A 25,663-nucleotide genomic window follows, 5' to 3' on the forward strand; every position below is an offset into this window, starting at 1 on the left:
TCAAGAATTTCTGTCATACTTACTTAACCATAAGTTTTAGAAAAAAGATAAATTTTAAAAGAACAAAAGAAATGAAAATGTGTCCATTTCTGTAAGATTAAAAAACTTGAACAACATGATCTCTGAAGATCTTTTCCAACCCTAATGCATTTGTCCTCTTGTGTTTCTATTATTTTAAAGTAATAAAGAATGCAAGAAAATTTGCAACAGCTTGTTTCAAAGATTACTTAGAGGTCAGTATTTATTATTTCTAAACATTGTGACTTCCTCAGTATTTTTATATAATTTATAGCACTAATCCTAGTCTTACAGAATTTAATAAAAGTATTCTGTGCTCTTGAACTGCATCTAAAGTATAAAGCCAAAGATTTTCCTTTGAAGTTCTTAAAGTGTTTTCCCATCATTCCGATTGCTTTTCTATTTCTGTTCTGCATGCAGTCTTTACTCCACTTTCAGGGGAATCTGCTGTCATGATGAAACCAAATTCTTCTGGTCAATGCAAATCTAGAGAGCTTCCTTTCCTGGCTTTATGTTGCCGTAAAGAGAAACCGGTAGAATTGTCACCTACAACTTAACCATAGCCCTATAATGGGCATGTAACAAATAATTCTGAGAGTCATATTAATAGCAGGGAAACCAAGATGTCTGCCAAAGTTCTCACAGGAAGCTAGTGGTGAAAGAAGGAATAAAAGCCAGGCTTTCAGGGCACAGCTAGGCATTCTGTGTGGTCTCCCACACTGCTTCTCCTTTGAACTTTTTCAATTCAAAAGCAAAAATACCATAGCTAGAATGCCACCAAGGACGTTGGCATTACACGCCAGTAGACAATCAATTTCCTTGCTCCTTTTTCTGACACTATCTAAACAACCCATTGTCTTAGAGGGCAAGATGAATGTTATGAAGATATAATGAAGTAAAACTCCCGTTTCTCAGCTTAAGTTGTCTGGAATGATACATACCGTGGCCATCATCCAGGAATTCTGTGATAGTGGCTGAAGTGCATTTGGACCAGGGCTTGGATGCATCAATGCTGGTTAGGATGGAAGACATTAAGCGCTTATCTTCCGTGGAACCAAAGTTTTCTTCACAGAATTTGGAATCGTCATGGGAGAGGCCAAGTAGGTGTCCTGAGGGAAAGAACAGAGGAAGTGAAAATAATGGGTGATTGTGCATTTCTGTTTTCCCATGACAGTTGTGCTAGTGCTTGATTTTTTTCACCACGTGTAGATGACTTCATTTTAACTGCCTTCTTACCCAGGGACTGGACCCCTGGGAAATAAAAGCTGCATGTAGTTAGTGTAGCAGTTACTTTTGGTGAATATTTAGATGAAAGTTGAAAAGTTAATCTAAGGAGTGGATGTCCCCATAATTCATCTGGATCACATATGCTCAGTGACATGTAGAAACAAAGCCTTACTTAGAATCTAGAGTTTGTGAGACGACTGTGGGATTATGTCATAGCCCTCACCACATATTATTGCGATTGTCTAATTCTCTGCCTCCTCTGATCAAACCCCATGAGATCAAAGTACATCTTCCTCCATACACTGTTGAAACCTCTGTATTTCACTTAATGTTGTGCAAGCTGCAAACACTTAATAGACAGTTTTTGAATGTCAATGACTTCTATCTTCTTAGTCAAGTAAATAGGTAGCTATATAAGAGAGAACTAGGGGAGGGGGAAAGAGTGAAATGAAATGAGGAACTTTCAAGTTCCATGCAAATGTAAGCGTGCTTCACCTGTTCATTTCTGTTAGCTATCTAGTGAGTTGTGAATGTATACTATTCTCACAAGCATATAATTTATTTTGAAAATATACCTCTCTACATTTAAGAAATGTCTAAAATACCAAGATGCCCATCATAGAGTGTTAGAAGTTGCAGAGGAAACAAATACTAGGAAGGTAAGTGATTGTTTAAAACCATTCAGCCAGTTGATATTTGTGCTTAAGTCTCCCAAACATGTTCTCCACGATCCCAGCAAATGCCATATTCATTCTATCAAGCTAGATATTATTTCACATCATAACCACATTCTTATAATCTGAGTAAATTACTTTTTATTACATAAGATCAATTTTCGTATAGTCTAAGGACAAAATGATATTCTCTAATAAATCTAAAATGCTGTTTTAAAAAATCTGGGACAGTAGTTTGAGCAGTTAGTAGGAACTCTAAAAAGTAGACAACAAATCATTTCAGTGTTTTTAGCAAAGCTTTCTGGAATGATATACAAACCACTAAAAAGAATGTAGAAAATAACTATAGCAAATTGATGACTGCATTCTCCTTGGGTTCCTGAATGCCAAATGCAGAAACTTTGGCCATTCTATCAAAAGAGTCCAGTGCATACCAATAAAACTCAACAGGGATGAAATATTTCATGCTGGATTCCGACTACTTTGGGCAACTTGTTAAATCACCAACACCTCATAACAAAATTGTCCACTGAGCAACTCACTGCTGTTATGGTTGAAATTAAGTGGCCAGGGCTTGGTGACCTTCCAAGTCCCCGCATTTTTATGCTATTTATCCAGATATTTACTCCAATAGTATTTACTAGACAAGAAAGTTTCCTTTGGGAAACTTTCCCACCACCACTTATGTTTTGTTTGCATAAATGTGCATTATAGTCTATCAAGTATGTCCCAAATAACAAGCAAAGAAAATTTTCAGAGGCTTTTCCAAGTTTTGAGTAGTTAGTTGAGTTTCCAAGAGAAATCACGGCTCACAGAAGAAACAGAATCTTTCACTATGGCTTACTGAAAACAACTTAAAGTTATTTAGGAAACCAACCACTTGTTGATAATGCAGTTTGTGCTTCCTAAACTTTTCCAAGGTAGATTTGTCAGCTAACGCTGAAAAATGTGGGATTTGTGTGGAAATTTCACACTTGAGATTTTTCCTCTGGCATAGAAGAGAGCGAGGGAAAGTGGCCCAAAGTGACCTGTGCAACATAATATTTATTTGAATCCAGATTGTATATTTAAAAATGTGACTTTTTCATTCTATTTCAGAAGATATTCATACTTACTTAATGGAGTAATAGTCTTTTCCTCTAAATCTATATAAATAAATAATACTTCCATATGCATTTCTATCATTGTATCAAGGGATTTCCACTTCATTTGGAGGGTAGATTTTAGGATTCTGATTTAAAGTATAGGCCATATGGCAAACACTAAATGCACTTGGAGGGGCCCAAGACAGTACAGAGAGGTGAGGCATATCATTTTAAATATTTCAAATTATGTAATCAAGGCAGTTTAATTTTAAATATTTTGGCATAATTTTACAAATCTTTTGGCATGCTATTTGGCATACCATTATGAATTTTATGTTCCCCAAATTTACTAATTTATCAATGTAACTTAATTGCCCCCAAAGATGTACATAGGAAATTCTAGCAGACAAGACTGCCATTCTGGGCACGAACAAATCTTAGTTCCACCTCAGCAAGAGGTAAAAGGATATGTGAATTTTTTACAATCTCCAGGTATCAGGCAGAAACAGACTGCTTGAGGATCAACTGAAAGAGACCGACTCTTCTGAGTGTGAGTGAAGGTTCCGTCCCCCATGAAGGAAGCCTGTCAGCTGTCTGGGAGAGGCGTGCTCTCTCAAGGGCAGTGAGAGCCATGGGCAACGCGAAGAACAGTTAAGCACCCAAAGAAACAGGCAGGCAGCTCCAGAGTGGCTGGAACCAGGACACAGTGAGACCCATGTGACTTCCCCTCAGGAGCTGGACAGGATATGAAAGGGAAGATCAATGTGAGGGATATTTGGATGCTCTTCAGGAAAGACGTGACAGACATACTAAAAACTGAGAACAGCAGAAGGAGTGGTATTTTCAGATATTGAGCCCCCAATCAATTATGCTAAGACATCTATTGTCAGTTTGAAATTGGCTGATATTGTTGAGCCCTGAAATTTCAAGGTACATACAAAAGCATAAGCTATTTTAAAGTGGCACTCACATTCGAGACAGCAAGCTATGATACCAAAAGCTTATTAACAGTGAAAATCCAGACTCTAGGAAATTGAAAATGTAATGCCCCAGCCGAATCAAAATTTATACCAATCGCCTAGGACAGCCCTTAGCTTTTCAGACTTCTGTCTTTTTTGAGAGACATTTTTCATAAATCACACATAGAGATGTTTAACATGAATGGTGTGGTTTGGTGATTAAGAATTTCTTCATCAAGCAGTCCCTGAGGAGAATTAGCGGCAGATGGAGTTTAGACATTCCTACCCCAGAGGGTAAAACCACACATAAAGAATATAAAGTAGTGTTGGAGAAAATGTTTACAATGCCCGAAGTAATTTGTTGTTTACATTAAGTTGTATTTTGTGATGAGCTTTTAGAGCAATAGAGACCAACAGAGTTAATTGAGGTGTGAAGTCTTGGAGGAGGCAGGGGAATGGAATCAGGAAACCCACAGAGAAAGTCAGTCTTTACCCTTGGAAAGGAGAAATATTTCTTTCTGGAGAGGCGGAGTGTTGGAAGAGAATGGAGGAGAGGATTCAAAGCAGTTTGGAAGGGTTAACGAAGAGATTTGAGGACATGAAAATTTCCTAGTGAGAGAAAAGGCAGAGGTGGGTTTAGAGGCAGCAATTCACTGTCAGAGTTTAAAGTAGAAGTCCCAAAGTCTTGCTTTAGGGAAGAATTACTATTTGTATTTGCAACCATTTTTAATCAGTAAATATGCAAAAGATTGAAAAGCAGTTTGCTTGAGGAACTTTGTCTTTCTTAGCAAATCTTTAATTCTTGATGATGTAATTGGAAGCTTCTCACCTAAAATCCTGAGGCAATCAAGGGACAACCGCACTTATGTAGTGGCTGCACTTGTTAATGGCATCTGTACTTATACATTAAACAAGATTTTAAAAAGGAGAGGGACATAAGCCAGCGTGAAAGTTAGAGAATAATGCAACTATATAATCCACAAGTATTTTTCCAAGTGATGCACACTCCAGAACTGTATTTTGCTTTTCGAGTTCATGAATAAAAGTCAACGTGTAAATTGTGTTTTTGTAGAAAATATTCATCTATTCTTAATAGATATTAAATTATGTCATAAATACAACAGTCCTGTTACTGAGTGCCCATCACACAAAGAAATGTCAGAAAGGAGTTTATTTGAATTATACTAAGAAAATAAATTTAATGGTAAATTATGTCAAAGCAAAGTCTATAGGGTCAAAATTCTGAGTTATGCTGTTGGCTCAGAAATAGCATACAGTTAGTCACCTGATCATTTTTTCTGGTATTATTATTCTCTTTTTAAATTGGCAAATGAGTGACATTTTATTAAATAAATTTCATCTTTGAAATTCCCCATACAGATTTAAAGAGCATCTTGTTTCTTTAAATTCACAAGTGAATTGTGAAATCTGATTTTAGAAAATCTGTGACAAAGTCCAGCCAGGTAAAGACACTTTAAAGGAAACTATTGGTTTGGCTTTTATTAAACTCAGGTATTACTATATAACTAGGGCTGACTTATAATGTTAACCTCAAGAGGGAAATTGGTTGTTTTTCTAAACTTTGCTCTGCAAATTAAGCAGAATTTCAAGCTCTTGTCTCCTGATCCCAAGCTGACCAATGGTCAAGGGGACATAGCACCACATCCTAAAAAAAATGTCACAAGAAGCTCTGTAATGTGTTTACTTGGGAAAGCACTGCTTAGATGAAGCATCTGCTTCTTAATGAGGTCATGTTTTTATTTTACCTAATTTTCCAGCTGGGATTATGGAGGTGCCAGGGGTTGAAAAGTGAGTCAACAGCCCACATGGGATCAGCATCTACAATCCTTGCAGAAGGGAATCACGAGCTCCAATAATTGGATCATACATGTTTATTCAAACACAAATCTTTATATAGATGTGATAAAATTCTTAAACTCCCATTTCAAAACATTAAACATAAATAGTAAATGTGGTATCAATTATGTGATTTGGAAAGAAGAAAAACCTAATTTTTTTTCACCTTATAAACTGGCTGTGTCAATATCCTTTTGACTCAAACTCAGAAATTAAATATGATCTAAAAAACCACTCCAGAATAGTATAAAAATCTTGGGCTCTATAGCCAGATGATTTGGGTTTGCATCTTACCCTAGCAGGATATTAGTTTTTGGCCTTAGAGAGGTTTAGAAACTTCTCTTTGCATCAGTTTCCTCCTCTTTTGGGGGACCCATTGATAGTACTTACTTCATGGCATTTTGTGAAGATTAAATGATATAAAATATGCAAAGTGCTTAGGATACATGCTTGACATATAGCAAAGGGCCAGTGATTGTTAGCTAAACCTTATTGTCCTTAGTGATATTCTGGGTTTGTTACACTTTTACTTATGGGTATTCCAGTCCTTATCAGTTTTAATAAATTTTGATATTACCAGAAACTCTTGATTTAGGAGGGAAGGGTAAATTTCCTAAGCATAAGAGGAGAAAACATCACACAGTAAAGTGTGTGATGTATTTATTTTTTTGTGCCACCTTCAATTTGCTGGTTTGCACACATGTGACAGATAATCTATAGGCTTCCACTAGAGAAACATAACTTGGTATTTGATTTTTTAAAAAACTGACAATAAACATTAAATCTCTTGATGCTATGGAACACAGAGCAAAAACTTATTCCCACCTTTCATCTGGGGGCCGAGAAAGACACAGTGTGGCATTGCTCCCAACTGGATAGAAAAAAAAATGCTCAGTTTGTGTTGATTAAAGCGATGAGTTTGGGGGTAAATACCAAGTTTAATCCCAGCTTCCTTCTCGCGTCACATCTCACAGCCAGTCTGGGCATCTGATTCTGTGCACTTGGCTTTGGTCTATGGTGTTTCAAGGGCCTCTGGAGCTTTTCAAAACATGGCCGTGTTTAATCTAATCCTCTATGGGAGCACAGTCACACGCAGATCAGCACAACCAGAGAACACCCTCCAACCACAGCAAAACAGGCAGCCTTGCTGTTGTGTCTCAACCACTTCCTAAGCCTCAGCTGAATATTTGGTCTTGACTTTTTAAGTTGCCTAACTTTAGCTTAGGAAACATATTGGAGTCTTGCATAGTAGAGCGATTCACTTGGCACGTTTCATAATTAGCTACTATAAAGCAAAACGTAGGCATGTTTGCAAACTATGGATTTCATTAGCCTACATAGAATCTGATCATTCTCCCATTAGAAGCTGGCCCAGTATCAGTAAAATGATTGTTTTGAAGAACCATGTATGCAGCAGGTGAAGTCTTTATTATTACAAGTCAATGATAAAAGTTTGACAAGTTAAAGATATAAACTCAAAATATAAACTTACATTAACTCAAAAACTTTCCTAAACACATTCCTACTTCCGCTCAAGGCACATGGATGGGGACTGTGTTTGTGATAGTTTGAAGTAACTTTCTGAGATGTTCTAACAATTTAATCAATGTTTACATGTACATAGCACAGCAAGGAGGGGGGCAATTTATGACTGCCTACACAGATGCTAATCAACATGCATCTTCCAGAAGCCTGCAATGGCATCACTTGACTATGTACCTCCAAAATCTAGCTCTTTTTCAAAAGAGTTAGCAGAAAAAGAGAAGTTTCCCAGTTATCATGAGGAATATGAAACCAACAACCTTTCAGAATTCTTCCCTTATTATCCATGTCATTTTGACTTTAAGTAATCTGACACCATGCATAGAAATGGTTCAAGATAGGGACTTCAGCTTTGCTTCTATTTATCTTAAATGTTAATTCCCAATGTGGGAAAAATTTTAGCTGGAAGCAGTAGAAGCAAAAAAGAAAATTTTGATTGTTTGTGCATAAAATGTACATGAATTTGTATTTTAAATCACTATGCATAGAAAGAGAAAATAGCTGGGCACCCCCATGAGAACCTGTAAATAAAAGTGTTATTCTTAATTACTTTATATCCTTTTACTACTTATAGAAGAAATAAAGTAGAAAAATTATGGAAGCAGTCTGGGAATCATCTCCCAGCTTGTGTTTTAAGTGTGGTAACACATTTACACTGTCTGTTTGCATGAAGCAAAATTGCATGTTTTGGGATGAGGTTCAAGAAAATTCAAAACACTGTAGAAAAGTGAGGCTTTAAGATTTCATTTTCATCACCATACTTAGCCTGTATACATAAGTTCCAAATCTGGCAAGTCGAAAATGTCTAATAAAAGGGGAGGGGAAAAATTGCATGAACAGAGTAGAATTAGAATGGAGTGCATGGTTAGCTCAGGCTGATAGCTTCATGCAACTACCCAAAAATAAAGCATTGGAAATGGATCAGCAAGCTGCAATACCCAAGATCCCACTGCCTGTGGAAACAAGGCTCTGTAATAATACACAGATGATTAGGAAATCTTTTGTCAGGCTATCGTTTCTAAATATTTAAGGCTCATATTTTATAACACATGTTCATAATATTTAGGCAAAAACAAAATTAAGGAATAATAAAGCAATTAAAAAACAAAGTGGATGTAAGCCAGATTCTCTTATGAAAGGGAAATTAAATCCATATTCCCCCTATGTCCAGACCTTAAATACCTCAGAGTAGCCCGAATACAATCCAAAAAGGGAATTATGTGTGCAGTGTTTGATTGGAGAATAAATTATAGGGAATTCCAAAGAAATGAAACAGAGATGATCCAATCAAGAAATTAAAATGGACACATATCAAAGATTTAGGTTTGATTTTGCATATAGAAGCCCACATTTCTCCCACACTATTTCTTTGTATAATTATGTCCAATATTCTTGTACTATTAAGTTCTTATTGTGTATATATGTGTGTATATAGTTTTAATATAACATTTGTTCTTATCAGCATTGGGCTTCCTACCTCTCAGACTGCTACATTAGCCCATGTAACACAAGATCCTTAGTTTAGGAATTCAGGAGGGCTGAGAAAGGTGACACTGCAGGGCTCTTCATTCCAGCCTCTCCGGCTTGAGAGTCAAAGTGGCCCTGGAGAAGCTGCATTTATTGCCACAGTGTTGGTCTTACAGGGAAACCTCCCAGAAGCTGTCAATGTGTAAAAACAGATCACTACAGGAAAGCAGGAGAGAAGGAAGAAATGGCCCTTGCTTCAAGGAATGTGTAATGTCATTTTTTGAAGGTCATGATTTAGAAGCTTATAATTCTGTGGATGGATGATGCCAAAATTCAACTCTGTGTCTTATTCCCCATGCTTTCTCCACCCAGCCCAAGATAAACCGGCCTCTGCCGTCCCAGGAATTTAGAACCTTTCCAATGGGACTTCTCTCACTCTGAGTAACAGTGATTAATTACTGGCTTACTTTTTAAATCTCTTCTGTTTAATTACACTCCTCTAGGAATATTTGGAATAATTCCCCTTCGTTTCTGCTGCAGATCAGAATGTTGTCTTGTTTCTTTTCCTGGCTTACTCATGCACATAGATATGTAATAAGTATTGATTAAGGTTCTATATCAGGCTGTGCTTTTATCAGTTAGTTTAATAGGCATGAGTGAGAGACAAAGCCATAATCCCTACCCTGGAGCCCAAACCACGTGTTTTAAAAATACTTCCAGGCTGACCAGCTCTTCTAGGCAGCACAGGAGAGAGCCATGCCTCCTTTCTTATCTACCTTATAGGGAAGAAACGGAGACTCAAAGTGTCTAAATTACTTCTCTGAGATAAAACAGAGAATCCAGAGGCAGAGCTGGGATTCCATCTCAGATCTTTGGCTCCTGAAGCCAAAGATGCTCAATTAATAAAGTGTGGAATTAAAATATTACCAGTAATGCTATTGAATGATTATTTACATTAAGGTTTTATGTTTGTGGGTTTTTTGTTTTGTTTTGTTTTGCTTAGGTGATTAGAAGAGTGTCAATTAAGAACATTAATGTCATAATTAATATTTAAGAATTGAAATTTAACTACAAAATTCTATTTTACTGCTGCAATATTCTGACTTATGCAATTACACTATAACTTCGATTAGAAGTTATTTTAACTTCTCAAAGAAAACATGGCAGTTAGAAATCTACACTTTGTGAAAATAGTCTCTGTTACTAGGAATGTGAAAAAGGAGTTTTAATTTCCATTTAAAAGTTATGATTTTAGCTTTAAAAATATATAGCTTAAAAAGGATAATAATTCTCAAACTACACTTTGCTCCCAAAAAGATGATGCTAAGAGATGATACATACATCTAAAAAGTAAATGAACTATTTAACTAAAAAAAAAAAGCGCAGAAATACACAGGAATATAAATAATACCTACTATGTAAACTCTCCCCAACTTGGTCTCTAAAACAACTCCATGAAATAGGCACTATCTCCCTATATTTCGGATATGAAATCTGAAGCTTAGAGAGTTTAAATAATTAGACCAACGTGACCTAGGTACAAAGTACTTTAGAAAGAATGGAGCCCAGATGTGTCTAGTTCTAACATCTAGTCCTAAGTGTACTAAGCAAATTTCTCACACACCTAGTAGCCTAGATCAATGATTAGGAAGCACATATTCCTTATTTTCGGGCTAATTTTTAGCAATCAACTCAGTCCTATGTTTATAGTTGCAGGATTTAGATGTGTTTCTGATAACAAATAAATTGGGCAAATGGCACTTTAAAGCAAACTCTGTTGAGTATCAGGCTTAGTTTCATTTGCCTTGCTATTAAGAATGAGACAGCAATATTTACCATAAGCTATTGATTACCTTTGACAAGAGCCTACAATTATCACTCATAATGAAGTAAAACATGTTAAATTTTTGTGCAGACCAATTAGCCCTGGATGAGTCAATACTGTCTTGAATAACTTCTAAGATGGACCTCTCTGCATTCCATAGTTGACTGTGACAAATTCTGTCTAGGAGACATTTAGGGATGCTTCAAATGACAGTAAGAAGACAGTAGCCGTAGTGAAGTTCTCTTACATTTTTAAATGACACAATCAGAAGGAAACATCTACTGTGTTGCTAACTTTGCCTTCCCTCTCCCATTTCAGTTAACCCTAAAAGTGCAAATATAAACAAATTTAATCCCCAATGGTACATCTGAACCAGGAGAAATCTGGAATTAATTGCCAAGTATTTTGGTTCCTGTTGCAGCTGTTACAAGTGTTTGATTTGGCGAGGGAAGAGAAAAGGCGCCGCATACCAATTTCGTGAGCCACGGTGAAAGCTGCATGGAGGCCATCGTCTTCAATCACAGCACAGCTGCGCTCTGGAGAACATATGGTCCCAACGTCTGCCATTCCCAGGGTGTCACATGAATGATGCCCACATAAATCCTGCCCGGGAGAAAGAAAGAAATCATTAAAATCAATTCACATCCAGAAGGAGCCACCACATAGAGCCACTTGCTTGCCCCAAATGGCAAGACTGGGATATGTTTATGGTATCACCTGTTCTGCTTTGGAAATGCTCCAAAGGCAAACACAAGGCAGCCACTCTTCTGTGCTACTCTGGGACCCAGAAGCACGGGAGGATAATGGAACTCAATTAGTTTTAAAAGGATATCTTAGGATTGTAGTGTGTCCATTACAATAGCAGCCTCAGCCTTAACAAAGCTGTAATGTATATATGTCATGGATCACTTTCACATGTGGTCATGCTTAGAAAAGCCCTAATATTCTGACCTAAATTCATGCTAAATTTATCACGAGTCTGGCCTAATAAGTTCTTTTCCATCACAGAGACAAACTGCAACCACACATCTGCAACAGAATATAAATTTATCAGTAATTTGGTTGAAAAACTAAACCCATAAGCATAATTCCTAGAAAGATCATCTCTTAATTTCCAAGATGAGCTTTAATTTCATAGGTTGTATTTTCTGAAATTTGTGCATTCTTACTCATAGCATTTAATGTAGTGCTTCTCAACCTCTCAATCCCCAGGAAATGTATGTCATATATTGTATATATGTATGTGAGCATATGCATTTTTCTGGTAAGAAGTTCCATAGCTTTTAAGAGATTCTTAAAAGAGACCATGGTCACACCCCCATGAATGGTTAAAAACTGATCGATTTGGATGAAGGGGACAGTAAGGAGACTCTTAAGATAGGTGATAAAGAGAAAATATAAATCACAATTTTTGACCTGACAGATTTGTAATGATAAACTTTGCCTTTAAATGCTATCTGAGTATTAATGGACATGAGTTTCTTGTGCTTGGCTACTATTTTGAATGAAAATTTATTAAGTGTGCCCATACATATCCCAAAACAGCAAGACAGTATTTCTAGTAAGCCATAAGTTAATAACTTCAAAAGGAAAGGATTTAAAAATATATTAATTACTAAAAAGATGACTGTTTATTAGTTGAAATAATAGGTTGTTTCTATGACAGCAATCATCTTTCTAAGACCAACAACCACACAGTTTTGTAGTGGGAACTCAACAAACGTTTGCTTAATTGAATGGAATTGTGACATACAGTCAGATGCATGTAATCCTCACACACATTTAATATACTGTACATTAGCAAGACCTCAACAGCCTTCAGGCAACCAGCGAAAGAAAATATGACTACCAACCAATTCCACACACTGAATGGCAACATACTCCTCACCCTTCCCTATTTCACTGCCTATTTTTATCACCCAACCAAGGTGAAGAACATTCACCCTAATTCTCTTCTCTTATTACATCTTCAGGTCCTTATTCTGTTCTGTGTATTATGAGTTCCCAGCTGTGAGGAATTACAGTGTGGCACCATGTTATTGTAGCTTCAGACAGTGGAAATCTTGGCCAAGTAGGCTTGGTGAATCAAGTCACCAAACCAACAACAGCCTTCCAAAGTTTCCTGTGTGTCCTCAGATATCATCCCATGGGATCCCAAATTACAGCTGTTGAGAACAAATTAGTAGTTTCTGAATTGAAATTGGAACACACTTGTGCATTATAATCACTCTTTGAGATAATAATATAGTACAATATATTTTTTAACTCCCTCCCCAATAATTTCAGTAGCTCTAGAACCAAAGACCCAGGTCATGGCTGAAGTGAGTTGCTAGACACTGTAGGTTATTTCTGCACACACAAATTTTTTTAAACCAAGATTTATGTTTATGTCACAATTTGGGGTTCATTATTCTCAAATAATACAATTCAAGAATTAAGTTTCCTCTTCTTACTCCTTACTTCATTTATAAGCTTGAAGAGCCACAGCAAAGGGAAACGCCCCCCCCCTGTTCTAGATGGAATTTAAATTGGATTCTTAATACCTCTCTGTTTACTGCTAATCAATTGCTTGTTAGAAGCCATTAATCCTCCTTTCCATCCTTGAATTGGATTAAATGTATTTGGACTTTTGCCATGGAAATGTGTGCATGTGACAAAATTATGAACAGAAGCACTTGTTATTATTTTTTTAACCACACTGTTAAAACCCCTTGACTATTTCTTTAGCTGCAATTATGTAAACTGGCAACCTTTCCATCTCGCTCACACTATTTGAAACCTTGGCAGTACAATTATGGTTTCACTCTCAAGATTTCCAATGAACATCTGAATTTCTTTGTGATCCAATGTTCATCTCAATGTATTAAAAGTAACTTGTGTATCAAATTATTAAGAATGCAGCATATCACATTCATGTCTATTTTCTGGTTGTGATTTACAATGTGTATATATGAAAACTTACTTGCAGTTTGTAGGATTTTTAAAAAAATTATAGCAGGGGTTAAAGATACTATGGGGGCAATAGCATACATACATGAACTAATCTAAGTCTGGAGGCAGAAACAATGAAGAAATGTGAATCACATACAATATCCCTATAAGAGGTGAATGAATTCAAAGTGCTGAGAAAAGCTTTTCTATTTACTCAATAAGGATCTGAGATAAATTACATCTTTGTTGTATCAAAGATGGCTCTTTTTATGCAGGATCAATATTTATCACCATTGTGTGATGAGAAATGCAATGGGAGATTTAGTAAAATGTAAGGATTGCAAGAGTATGCAGAGATTCACCTGGTGGTTTTGTGGTGTGCTGTTGGCCAGGATACAAGACTGAGGCATTGCATCTAATTAAAAAAATATATCTGAGATGGTCTGCAAGATCAACAAAGATTTGACAGGAAGGTCATTACACTGTGACATTCACCAGGTCTGCCCTTTCAGACGACTATAAATATGGCAGAGTTTGTGATTAATCATGGAATTTAGAAGCACTAATAGTACCTGAGACCTATTCTTGAGGACAGGGAGGGGAACAGGGAGTCAGCAAAGTGTGCTGCATTGAGAAGCAGATGCCTAGAAAACAGTAAGCCTTGGAAAATCCCAGTGATCAGTATTGAGAGGTGAAAATGAATAAAGCAGATACAAATGTACAAAATGAAAAAAACATCAGAGGAGTTGTAGGATATCTTGCCCTGACTAAGAGACTGGTCTCCTATGTGGCATAAACATGCTGAGGAAAGGAGATAGAGGAAACACAAATGCTGAGAAGGGTAGATACCACAACTGCAGCAGTAGCAGCCAAAGTTAAGAAAGAATACCTTATATAGGAGTTAAATTAACAGCATTTCTGCTTCTATAGAAATTACCTCCTGGTAAGGGCAAGTGTGGAGCTCAAGGAAAGGGTATAATAGAGGGTTTAACAAGGCTTGAGATGTCTACCTATCTGTCTACATTATTCTTAGCGAAGAGAGATTAGTGACAGAAGAATGAACATAGTGTGGTTCATATTTTAATCCTAAGTATTACTCACACACATACTTACACACACCCATGCATATTTGTTCTGTGAATCTGATTCTTGAGCTGTCATTTGCCTTTCTGTCTACGCATATAGCAATACCCCAAATCAAGGGGGTCTTGATTTTAGACTTCCACAGAGACTACATTAATTGGAACTGTTAGGCTAACCATTACAAAGACCCATGTTATACGGTATCTGTCCTTGCCTCTGGAGACAACTAAGCAATACCAAACATATAGGGCCCAGCTGGGTTAGGAGCCAAGGGATCCAGGTGCATTTATTCCTAAAACAATTATTGTGCTCGCTCTACAATCACCCAGACACTGCTCAGTGCCGACAACACGGTAAATAGATAAAATAAGATCTGATCCTGAGCCTCAAGAAGCATCAGGATCTAGTGGGCAAAATAGCTATGTCAAGAGAGAAGCAAATGTGAGATGCTATTATGAATGGATTGCTGAGGGAGAATGGAAGAGGAATTGATAAATTCTCCCTGAGGGAATCAGTAAAGGTGTCTCAGCAGAGGTGCCTGGATAGTCTGGGAGGAAAGGTATGCTAACAGGGGAAAACTAGTGGAAACATCGTGGGATGGTAAAAGGCAGAGTCTGTTTTGGGGAACAACAAGAAGATAGTTGTAGGGCACTAGCGAGGAACCTGGAAAGATAGTCTGGGCTCAGAGTTTCAAGATAGGAAATTTTCTCTGACAAACGTCAGGTAAGAAGGAGAAGAAGAGACAGAGAAAGTAGCTTGAAGGGAGTAGATGCCTGGAAGAGTCATTTTGGAAAGTGGGAATGGAAGCTGGTTAGAAATAGTGACTGGAAGGTAGATTGTTTTTTAACCCTAACTCTATTGGTAAGAAGCATCATGTAAATCATTTACATGCTCTGCCACCAACATAAGGAGTTTGGACCAGCTGATCTCTAGGGCTTGTCCCCGCTATACATGGGTGGGTATAAACTGAAAAAGTTCCAGTTTATACATGAAGAAATTAAAGTTCAGGGGCATTAAGTGCCCAAACTAAAGCTTGAGCATAGTGAAGCTGAAATTCAAACCTACATCTAAACACTCCCAATTCCTGATCTTACTTCTCTATGGTATGAAATCATCACGTATGTTATTCTTGACACTAATCTTATCTTTTACATTCACAATCTGCACTTGGTCAAGCAAATTTCTTTTCTTTTTTTGCAGAAAATGAAGAACAGCATGATATCTATATCTCATTTTTTCTTATTTCTTCCTGCCTGGATTATCACCTGAGATTTCTAACTGGTCCCTTTGTCTCTTGTGACTTCCTTATTCATAGGCCACTGTCAGTTACCTTTTTAGAGCACAGATCTTATAAGACTCCTCCACTCCTCCACATCAACCTCAGCCTGGCATTGAAAACCTTGCACAATGCAACCCCGGCCTTCCTGCCTGCCTCCACTGCACATTCCTCCTGCATCCTGTCCACTATTTTCTGCAGATCTCATGAATATTTTAGCCCACAAACCTGAGCTCAAGACATTCCTTCTGCTAGAAAGGATTAATTTACTCACATCCACTTCTTTTTAAGATTTCTTGACTTGATCCATGCCTCTTAATTCCTAATGCCACTGCTTTAGTTTAGACCACCTGGAGGCTGCTCTTGAAGATTACTGAAATAGCCTGCAAAGGCTCACCCAGGATCTCGTCCAACTATTTAGACCAGAAGGCTCATTTTGGAACATACCTCTAGTGACTGATGTTTTCCCACTGATGTTCTTTCCATTGAGTTCCATTGCATTTAATTTACAATTTAAATTTCTTACATGATGCTATTGACTGAACTGTGTCCTCCCAAAATTCTTAAGTTGAAGCCCTAACCCCGAATGTGACTGTATTTGAAGACAGGGCCTATAAGAAAGTAAATAAGGTTAAAGGCCATAAGGGTGGGGCTCTGATCAGATAGAATTCTAAGAAGTGACACTGAAGATCACTCTCTGGGCCATTGCACATGATAGCTGGGTGTGTGTCTTCAATGTCTGTCTTCTTACGTGTCCAGCAAACTCCTACTCCTTCTTCAAAATCAAACTCAGATGGGGTTGTGACCTTCTTACGTACTTCCATAGTACCTTATGACCACATCTGTCATAAAAGTCATCATGCTGTACAGCAATTATCCATTTCCTTGTCTGTTTCCAGGAATAGATTCTTAGGAAAGAGGCTACTTTTTTAAACCCTGAATCCCTCTCTGACTATGAGGAACATATTGAATTTTTGAATAAATTATAATAATCATAATATTTTTAGTTTAGAGAGCACTAGACAGGACTGACTTCTGTCTGTGTCATTTGTCAGCTGTTACTTTAAAATGATTATCTGTTTCTCTTCATATGAATTTCTTATATATCATATTAAAATAATGATATGATGGTTGCAGATTGTTGAAAGGATTAATTACAAAATAGTTAATGGCCATGGATAGTACCTAAGAATGCTCAGTAACAGCTGGTTGAATCCAAATCAAATCTATTAATCTTCTGAGGACCAATTCGATTCTACATTTGCAATAAGGCCTGTATAAAGTGCATAAGCAGAATAAATTGTTCCCTCCCCTTTCCTTCCACAGATTTTGTTTACAGCTCAGTTACAGCATTTATCTGAGTTTTCCTAACATTAAAATAATGTATGCATGTATCTGCTTCCTCTCTGCTGGATAAGCCCAGTGGGCAGAGAACAAGTATTTTCCAACTTGCTACCTTCAGCTACCTAAATGACTGTCTCACACATAGGAGGTGCACGTAGGCATATGCTGAATGGGAGAAATACAACAATGCAATAGGTCCTGGGTGTTGTGGTGTATTGTCTCTAATAGACTTTATATTTTTCAGAATATTCCTCATAGTCTGTTGTAAAAATATCAATGAAAGCTGCTCAATATGCTACCAATCTCCCCATTTCTGAGTTACCCGGGCTTTTATTGATTAGGATTGACCTGTAAGCTATGATGCCTTGGTAAGGGTCCACTTTCCGACTTAAATGAGATTTGAACTCAAACATCTGACTGAATTAGTCTAGGCAGCAAGCCAATAAGAAAAAAACATATCCTTCTTCCTCTTCCAAGTTCTGGTCTCCCACTACTGCCCCTATTGTAGAACCTAATGAGGAGCTGGAAGGTAAATGAGAAATGCTATATGTGGAGTCCCAGCCCCAGGGTCATAAGGCGGAATGTCAAAGAGAGTTTTAGCTGAGAGACGATGGCCTATTAATTGGGATGCTGATAGTTAATAAAAGCGAATGAATCTTCTACATTGTGCAGTCCCTTAGCTGGTTCCATTTCAAACCAATGCTTTCAATCTGTGAAAGTAAGGCTTTCCAATTTCCAATTTGGTCATCAAGCAGGTAGGCTTTTGTTTCTAAAGAAGAGTGAATGGTCTACAAAATGAGTTGAAGAGTCTGTCTTTAACTAAATTATTTTAAAATAAAAGAGATGGTCAGGAAAAGGATTCTGGAAAGCACAATTAAATCCTGGATTTCTACTGTTCGGTGGCAGAAGTGGTGTGAATCCTACCACTAGTGTCATTCCAGAATGAAAACAGCTTCTATGTCAGGAAATTTACTGGTGCTAACTCTTTCTAATTAGAACAGTACTGGAGTGCTGGGTACAGTCCTGAGAGTGAAGTGTGTTAGTCTGATAGATGAATTACTAGCACTATTCTGCTGACTCCCAGACACAACGTTCAAGGTGGCCTCAGCTGGTAAACAGGGGTGGAAAACATATCCTCACACATTTGCTTCATGCCTGGAAAACAAGCAGTTTAGGAAAAGACATCTGGACACGAAATTTGAACAGGACTCAGAGCCCATGAAAACATGGATCTGATGGCTTGGCGTCTGGTTGCTAAGCAACGTACTTCTTACATTCAAAACAGAGTTGTAAAAGTAGAATCCTGGTGCCAACTCTGGATATTTTTCATTGAAAAAGAAATAGCTATGAAAGTTTTTCTTTAGGCCTTAAGATATTTGATGTCCATGAAATAAAAGAGCATAGATTATCTCTCCATCAGCCTTTTTGTTTTCTACTTTCTGAAGTATTAGGCAGAGATTAACTTCAATTTTGAAGTACTCTCAATGAATGCTACCTAAGGGTCTTGAAATATGCTTTTCAAATATTCGGTTCTCATGGAATTAGATGCTTATACTAGAAGGCCAACTACAAATGAGATCTGCTTTACTAAAAGTATGCTTCTGCTTGGCAAGGAGGCCAGGGAGGGCCCGTGAAAATATTTTCCATGTGTAGACCAGTTTGAAAAATCTATGTCATTATAATACTTATTAAAATTAAGAAAGACCATTAATTTATTTCTCTCTTCCTTTTAAAACATGCTGATAGGTTTCAGAGTTTGGGAAAATGGGAATTATTAACTACTCAAACAAGAAACAAATCCCCCCAAAACAAGAGACTAGTCACTTAGAATCACTAACTAGTTTCCTTTTTGTAGGGGGTGGCGAAACAATCAGGAAAATTATGGGGCAGGAGGTAGGGAGTAATGGACCTTCCATTAATTTTTATTTATTTTAAAATTATGAAATGTGTACTTGTATTAAAAAATGAAGGTGAACTATTAAAATGACCTACTCTTTGGAACAGTATGCCTACAAAAGTATTTTTTCCTCTTTCTTTAGAGAGCCTCCTTCCATAAACTCTCCAAAGACTCCTTCTTGGCAGCCTCTTGTGATGTAGCAAGGCAAGGAAACCCAGACATGGAAAGTTGCTCACAGAAAAAAAAAAGAGAGAGAGAGAAAAAAAAAAAAAAGCCTTGGTAACCAAATAAGAAAGGGATAGTTTTACAGAACTTCTCTTCATAGAGAAGGCTACAAAATGAATGTTCTACAGTTTCAAAGACTAACGCTGTGCAGAGGAATTAAAGGATGGCTTCCAGAAGGTCACTTAATGAGGAAAAAGATTTTCCGTTGTGCACAGCACTGAGCGCTGCCTGGCTCTCCCTAAGCTGCTGCCCTTCAGTGTCTTTGTTTACATGTGGTTTACATTTATGTCCACCCCATGAACCACAAGTGTTTCTCTACTCCAAATTTATCAACACTTTTCCTTCATACCAGGGGTGCCTTAGTAAAAACAGAAGAATTAGGTAGCGAAGCTGTGTGATTCAGGTCTCCTTCAATCCATCATTCAATTTCCTATCCTTGTTCTGTTTGCCTCATTTCGTACCACGATTTCACAAAATACTTCCAAGTTTGTCATCCCTCATCTGTTCTGGATGGGTCTCAAACACTTAAAGAATGAGCTTTAAAAGTCAAATTCTTAGCAGGCATTTGAGAAGCACAATTTAAGACTGCCAATCCGAGCAAAGTTGTGAAAACTGAGGCTCAGAACTATGTTCATGCCAGGCCCCAAATCAACCCGGACTTTTTGTCTAAATGTCACACCAACGTGGTGGTCTGATGACTGTGTAAATAGATATTGTGTTCCTCCCAGAGCCTCTGGGCCTATAAGGATCCATTTCTTTCCTTTCCTGTAACCGTCCTTCTTAAAAGAGGGAAATCCTGGGAAAACATTCCGTCCTCATGTCTTGACTCTTTGCCCAGACTTCTGCACTGGGGCTTCAGAAACGTATTCATCCAAAACCCAAACATGCAAACTGGCTGTGACCCTTCCGCAGTGGCGGAGTTGGCACGGGCAGTGATGTGACACATTGGTCAACTGGGCAAAGCAGTTCTTAAGGAACCTCACAAGTTTGTTCCCTCAGCTGATGGGGTAACTATATCCTCCCGACCCTCCTTCCTTCCCAGGAACTGAGGATCCAAGGTGGACTTGTAAGAACTCCATTAGCGATCCAGACTGGAAAAAGAGTCCTCGGGAAAGTCCTCCCTCCACTTGTATAGCAGAAGGCAATCAACTAATAAGGTGTGGGCATTTACAAAAGGAGGTTATCAGAAAAAAAGTGAGTGCTGTGAATGAACCATCAAACAGTTTCTACTGGGTTGGACAGTTACGTTTTTGGTTTCACTGGAAAGTAGAAGACCCGTGATTCCCAAGGCAATCTTGCTTTCCTTTTTCCCCATTTAACCATTACATTTTCCGAAACATTCTAGTGACTTCCTATCATGTTTATGTACTCATGCCACCGTATCTCAGACTGGATGACATCCAGCATTCTTGACTGCTGTTTGCCTAGGGCAGGGCTAGTCATCTAGGGCAAAATTTGCTGCCGGGGCTAATCTGAAAACAGAAGCAGAGTTGAAGGCTGGCTGAGTTTCCTACAAGAAGCAGTTAAACAAATCCATAGTGGCAGGTAGTTGGGGAAGAAGCAAAGCCATCAGCAAGACTGTCCCTTCCAACAACGTCCTTATCCCAGCGCTGGGACCACCCATCCCAGCTGGACCTACCTCCCGAGTAAACAGGATGGCTGCATCGTAATGTTCCTCGTGGTCATCTCCCAGCTGGTTGTGTTGGTGCTGCCACTTGCAAAAGTTCTTGAGTGTAGTGGCTGCGTTCTTGCTCACTTCCAGGCTCTTGTCCTTGTCGCCTAGCACCACCACCTTCACCACGGCCAGGCGGATGTGGTTCTCGATACTGGCGTGGCTGTACAGCCGGTTGGCGATGGAAGCCAGCGTCATCAGGTAATGCTGCAGGCCCCGGCCGTACATCCGTGCCATGGACGCGTCAGCCACCAGGAGCAGCTCCACCTGGCGGGCCCGGGAGATGGAGCGGCGCCGCCGCCGCCACCACGTCTGCGGTCCCGGGTCCCCAGCGGGCGAGAGAGCGGACTGGTCCAGGAGCTGCGGGGCCAGCGCTGTGCGTCCGCCCAGGCTAACGTGCGCCGGGGGGCGCTCTCGGGGCCCTGGAGGGGACGCAGGGGTCTCGCAACTGGTGCGCGGCGGCAGGGCCTCGAAGCTGAAGCCCTCGCGGGTGTAGACGTGAAGGATCCGCGCAGACCCATCCCCGTACACGCGCCCGCTTTCCGCCTCGGCCCCGGGCCCGCGCAGCAGCGGCTTCAGGGTGTAGCGCGCGTGCTTGATCGCGAAGAAGCCGTCGAGACCCCCACAGAGGTCAAAGACAGCCAGGGAGCGGGGGCTACTGTCCACTGTGCCCCTGTAGAAGCAGTGGCTCCGGTGGCGCCGGGACACGCTCGGCCCGCCTCCTGCGGGCACGAAGCCAGGGGCGCCCACCGAGCCATCCCGCTCCAGGTCCAGGAGGAACCTCCGGCCGCCCGCGTAGACGAGGTAGCCCACCTTGCCGCCGCCTGAGTAGAGTTGGTCGATGTTCTGCACGAGCCCGCTGCTCCTGCGCCGCTGCGCCAGGGGGTGCGGATGACCCGGAGGCTCGGCCAGCTCGTGCGCCTCCTCCCCCTGCCGCCAGCGGGGCTGGGCGGCCGCTGCAGCAGCCCGAGGCTGCCCGGCTTTATCCTGGGCAGGTGCGGCGGCGGGGCCGGCTGCGGCCAGGGGCAGGCGGAATGCGCACAACAGCAGGGACGCCCACCCGAGCAGCATAGTGCGCTGCCCGCGGGGAGGGGCTGCGCGACGGGGACTTTATGGGTATTTGTTATTCGCTAGGGAAGTTACCGGGGCGGGGGATGGGGGGCACACGCGCGCGCACACACACGCACACACACACACACACACACGCACTGTCTTGCTTGCAAGGTTGAGTCAAGTGTCGGACGGAGGGAGGGAGACCCGGCAGCAGCGCCAGCCTGTCCGGGCCGCGGTGCCAGCGTGCGAACTTTTCTTTGTTGCTTTGGAAAATGTTTGGATTCGTGCTCCAGAGAGAGGAGGAGGGAAAAAAGAAAGAAAAGAAAAAAAGCCGGGTAGTGGAGATTCAGCAAATACGGAAAAAGGAGAAAAATCCAAAGGCAGCCACGATCGCTGCTCCAAGAAAAGTAAGAAAGGTACCGCGCACTCGGCCGGCAACTGGTGCGCGCAGCCGCCAGGCCCCCTGCTGCTGGGGACTCGCTGGCTGCGGAGGTTCCAAGCTCCCGGTCCCACTTCCTTTCTTATTTTGTGGGTTTCCTTGGCTCTGCTGGAACCAGGAGCAAGGGAAGAAAGAGAGGGAAAAAAGCCATAAAAATTAAAGCAAAAACGCAGGGGGCGGCCTGCGGCGAGCTGGTAAAGCGGCGCGTCCGTGTTCCCCTTGGCTGCGGCGTCTTCCTGCCCGCCGTCATCCCCAGTCGGCCGCTGCGAGCGCCGAGAGCAGCGCGAGCGCTGTGAAGATGCGAGGAGGTGGAACAATGAATTTATAGCGGCATGCCATCCTGCAATGGCAATTTCAACAATTCGTCACTGCACGCTGCCTCTTAAAGGGAGAGCTTCCCCCACCACTCCCACCCTTCCCCGTCCGCGCCTAATCAGATGGGGGAGAGCAAAAGGGGAGGGTGATCGAGGAAAGGGAGACGAGAACGGAGGAAGGGACTGGGACCTGGCGAGGTGGAAGGAGGGACAAGGGAGGAAGCGAAGGCGAGGGGGAAAAAGTATTTGGGCAAGAAAAACAGATCTCCTTGGCCTCATTTAAAGCCACAGCGACTCCGGGTCCGTCTGATATTTCACAACCAATTGGGTTTCGCTAACCTCGGCTTACCTCATGTCCTGAAGGGGTGTTTTGGTGTGTTTTTAAAGTTATTGAGACATTTCAAGTCTCTCCCTGCCTCCTTCTCGCCTGCCTTTCTTGCCCTCGGTAGGAAGTTTCTGCCTCAAGTTGTTCCCCTTTGCACACCCGTGCGCTCTGGCCCCGCAGACCTTGCAACTCCATCCACCGATGGCTTTCGGCTTCCCGCGTGTCCCCTAACCCCCGCGCTCTTCTCCTTTCCTCCCATCCGCCCCGGCACCGACTTTCCTCCCTGCCCATTCCCCAGCCTCTTCGCGCTCTGACGCTCGGCGTGTTGGGACTCCGGGTGACTAACTTCTCCCGGCCACCAGCGGAGCGGCTGGGCAGCCGAAGAGCCGAGGGCGCTTCCTGGCGCGCTGTTGTGCCCCGGGGCACGGCCGCCCCCAGCCTGGGAACTCCGCGGCTTCGTGTGCGCACCGCGGGCTCCCCCCTTGCTCAAGCGCGCCTTAGTCAGTGCCCACAATCTGTCACTTACTCCTGGCCCACTGGAACTTCCTTTGCTTTGAAAAGGTAGGGAGGGGAAGAGTTAACTCCCGGAGGGAATTCCGCTCATTTTTTTTTTTTCCAAAAGATTTTACAGTATTGTGCTCACACTTTCTCTTTTTCTTCCTGCTTAAATGATAATTAAGTGATAAATACCCATATCAGTTTTTGTCCCCGTAGAACAACCATTCATTGCCATAGGCTTCGACCTACCATCATTTGCAGAAATCCCTTTTACGAGAAAAATAATAGTTCTCGGGGGAGGAAGGTTGGTGCTTATTGGTAAGCGGGTGGCGTTGCCAACGGCTACTCATTTGCTCCCTCCTCTTTGTTTCCTTTAATTATCAATTCTAAGAAGGAAGAAGGAAACCCGACGACTTTCTAACCAATGCCTGGTAATGGTTAGAAGGTTTAGTACTGTAGGGGCAAGAGCGCCCCCTCCAATCATTCTTCAGGCTAATTAATGCACCAGTGAAAAAATGAATCTTGTGTAATTTGCACGTTCTCATCTTTTTTCCACGTTTAACTTTGATGGTGCAGAGGATAGCAAGGCCGGCGCCTCAGTGGTCCCCGGGCAGATCATTTTCTTGGGGAGGGAACCAAGAGGGTCCAGGCCTGGCTCGAGGTCTTCAGACTAGTCGTAAACATCTGGAAGGAATTCCGGCATTGTCCAGCAACAGTGCCCATTGCTCTGTGTCTAGAGCACTCTCTGGAGTCATCTGAGAGACAGAGAGAAACATGTCCTGACATCTCGTTCTGATTTATAAATTAAGTGATCATTGGGGCCCCAGGGACACCCAACAGCCCCTGATGGATTCTGAAATAATACATCAGGACCTGGGAGAAAGTTGTCATTGCCTTTTAATTCCACAGGTCCTCAGTGGTGGACTAAAGTGGTCAGTTGTTCCAGGTCAATACCACCAGCTGACTGGGTGGGGGTGGAAAGGAGGAGAATCTAGGTTACAGCAATCTTCTCTATCCCCCAGTGGTCTCCGAGTCTGATGTTGCCATATTCTCTCCAGTGGTCATTGCCTTGTGCTTGCAGGTAGCAGTTTTTGTTTACCAGCTCCAAAGAAAATAAAGTCCAATATTTGGCACTAAATAACGTCTCCAAAACAACCTTGATTCAGTGAATTTAACCATTTCATCATGTTCATCCCAAAGGATCATTTCAATGGAGAGGCTTTTTATGTGACAGTGGCCTTAAATTTATTAACTACAATTCTTTTTCATTCACAGATTTTTCACTTGGAATTTAAGGAAATTCCAACTGAATTTTCTTAATGAAGCTTTTCTGCTCTTTTAAAAACACTGTGTGCTTCTCACATGGATCTTGCATCTAAATTTTATGACTTCAAGCTTAATTTCATAATGCCATTTGTACTCAGAAAATTCAAATATTGAGAAATACATTGAAGGACAGAACAGAAAGAGATAGTTTCAAATGTGAACATCAAGTACTAAATATTTATTAGAACCATATATTCAAAAGGAAATTAAATAATAGAGCTTAAAAATATGAGTAAATTCTTACATACTCAGAAAATTTCTACTTAGATGTAGTTTTTTTTTTCGTGAGAAAATAACTTGGACATTTTGGAAAGTTCATTTGGTAATATTTTAGAAATATTATGCTAATGGATTAGGATAAGCTATATTCCAGAAAAAAAATTAATGTCTGTCAGTCCAAGGAAGTAATTTGCACTGGATGAAAGTAGCTAAAGTTTTAATTTCATTTTTACAGTAGAAAGGCAAAATATATTAGTAATCATGTTTAGGTAGACTAATTGCTACTTCATTAATCTAAGTAACAGTTTTATTTGTACATATTTAATGAGAACTTTCTACTGCATTTATAGAGTATATAGTCACAAATACAATTGATACATACTTTTACATCTCCCATAAGGAAGACA

At 40.5% G+C, this 25,663-nt stretch overlaps 1 protein-coding gene across 1 annotated transcript in view; it reads right to left on the reverse strand.

Annotated features, from left to right (window-relative positions):
- ADAMTS5 (ADAM metallopeptidase with thrombospondin type 1 motif 5) overlaps positions 1–23,158 on the reverse strand; it is a 41,655-nt gene extending 18,497 nt beyond the window's left edge. Inside the window, exons 1-3 of the mRNA XM_045540501.1 lie at positions 21,050–23,158; positions 11,125–11,257; positions 960–1,127 (exon numbers count right to left, since the gene is read on the reverse strand). Of these exons, the coding sequence (XP_045396457.1) occupies positions 960–1,127; positions 11,125–11,257; positions 21,050–22,153 (1,405 nt within the window). The 5' untranslated portion in view covers positions 22,154–23,158. The remainder of the gene's footprint in view (positions 1–959; positions 1,128–11,124; positions 11,258–21,049) is intronic.
- Between the last annotated feature and the right edge of the window lie 2,505 nt (positions 23,159–25,663).

Source organism: Lemur catta, chromosome 1 (assembly GCF_020740605.2).
Source record: "Lemur catta isolate mLemCat1 chromosome 1, mLemCat1.pri, whole genome shotgun sequence".
NCBI lineage: Eukaryota > Metazoa > Chordata > Mammalia > Primates > Lemuridae > Lemur > Lemur catta.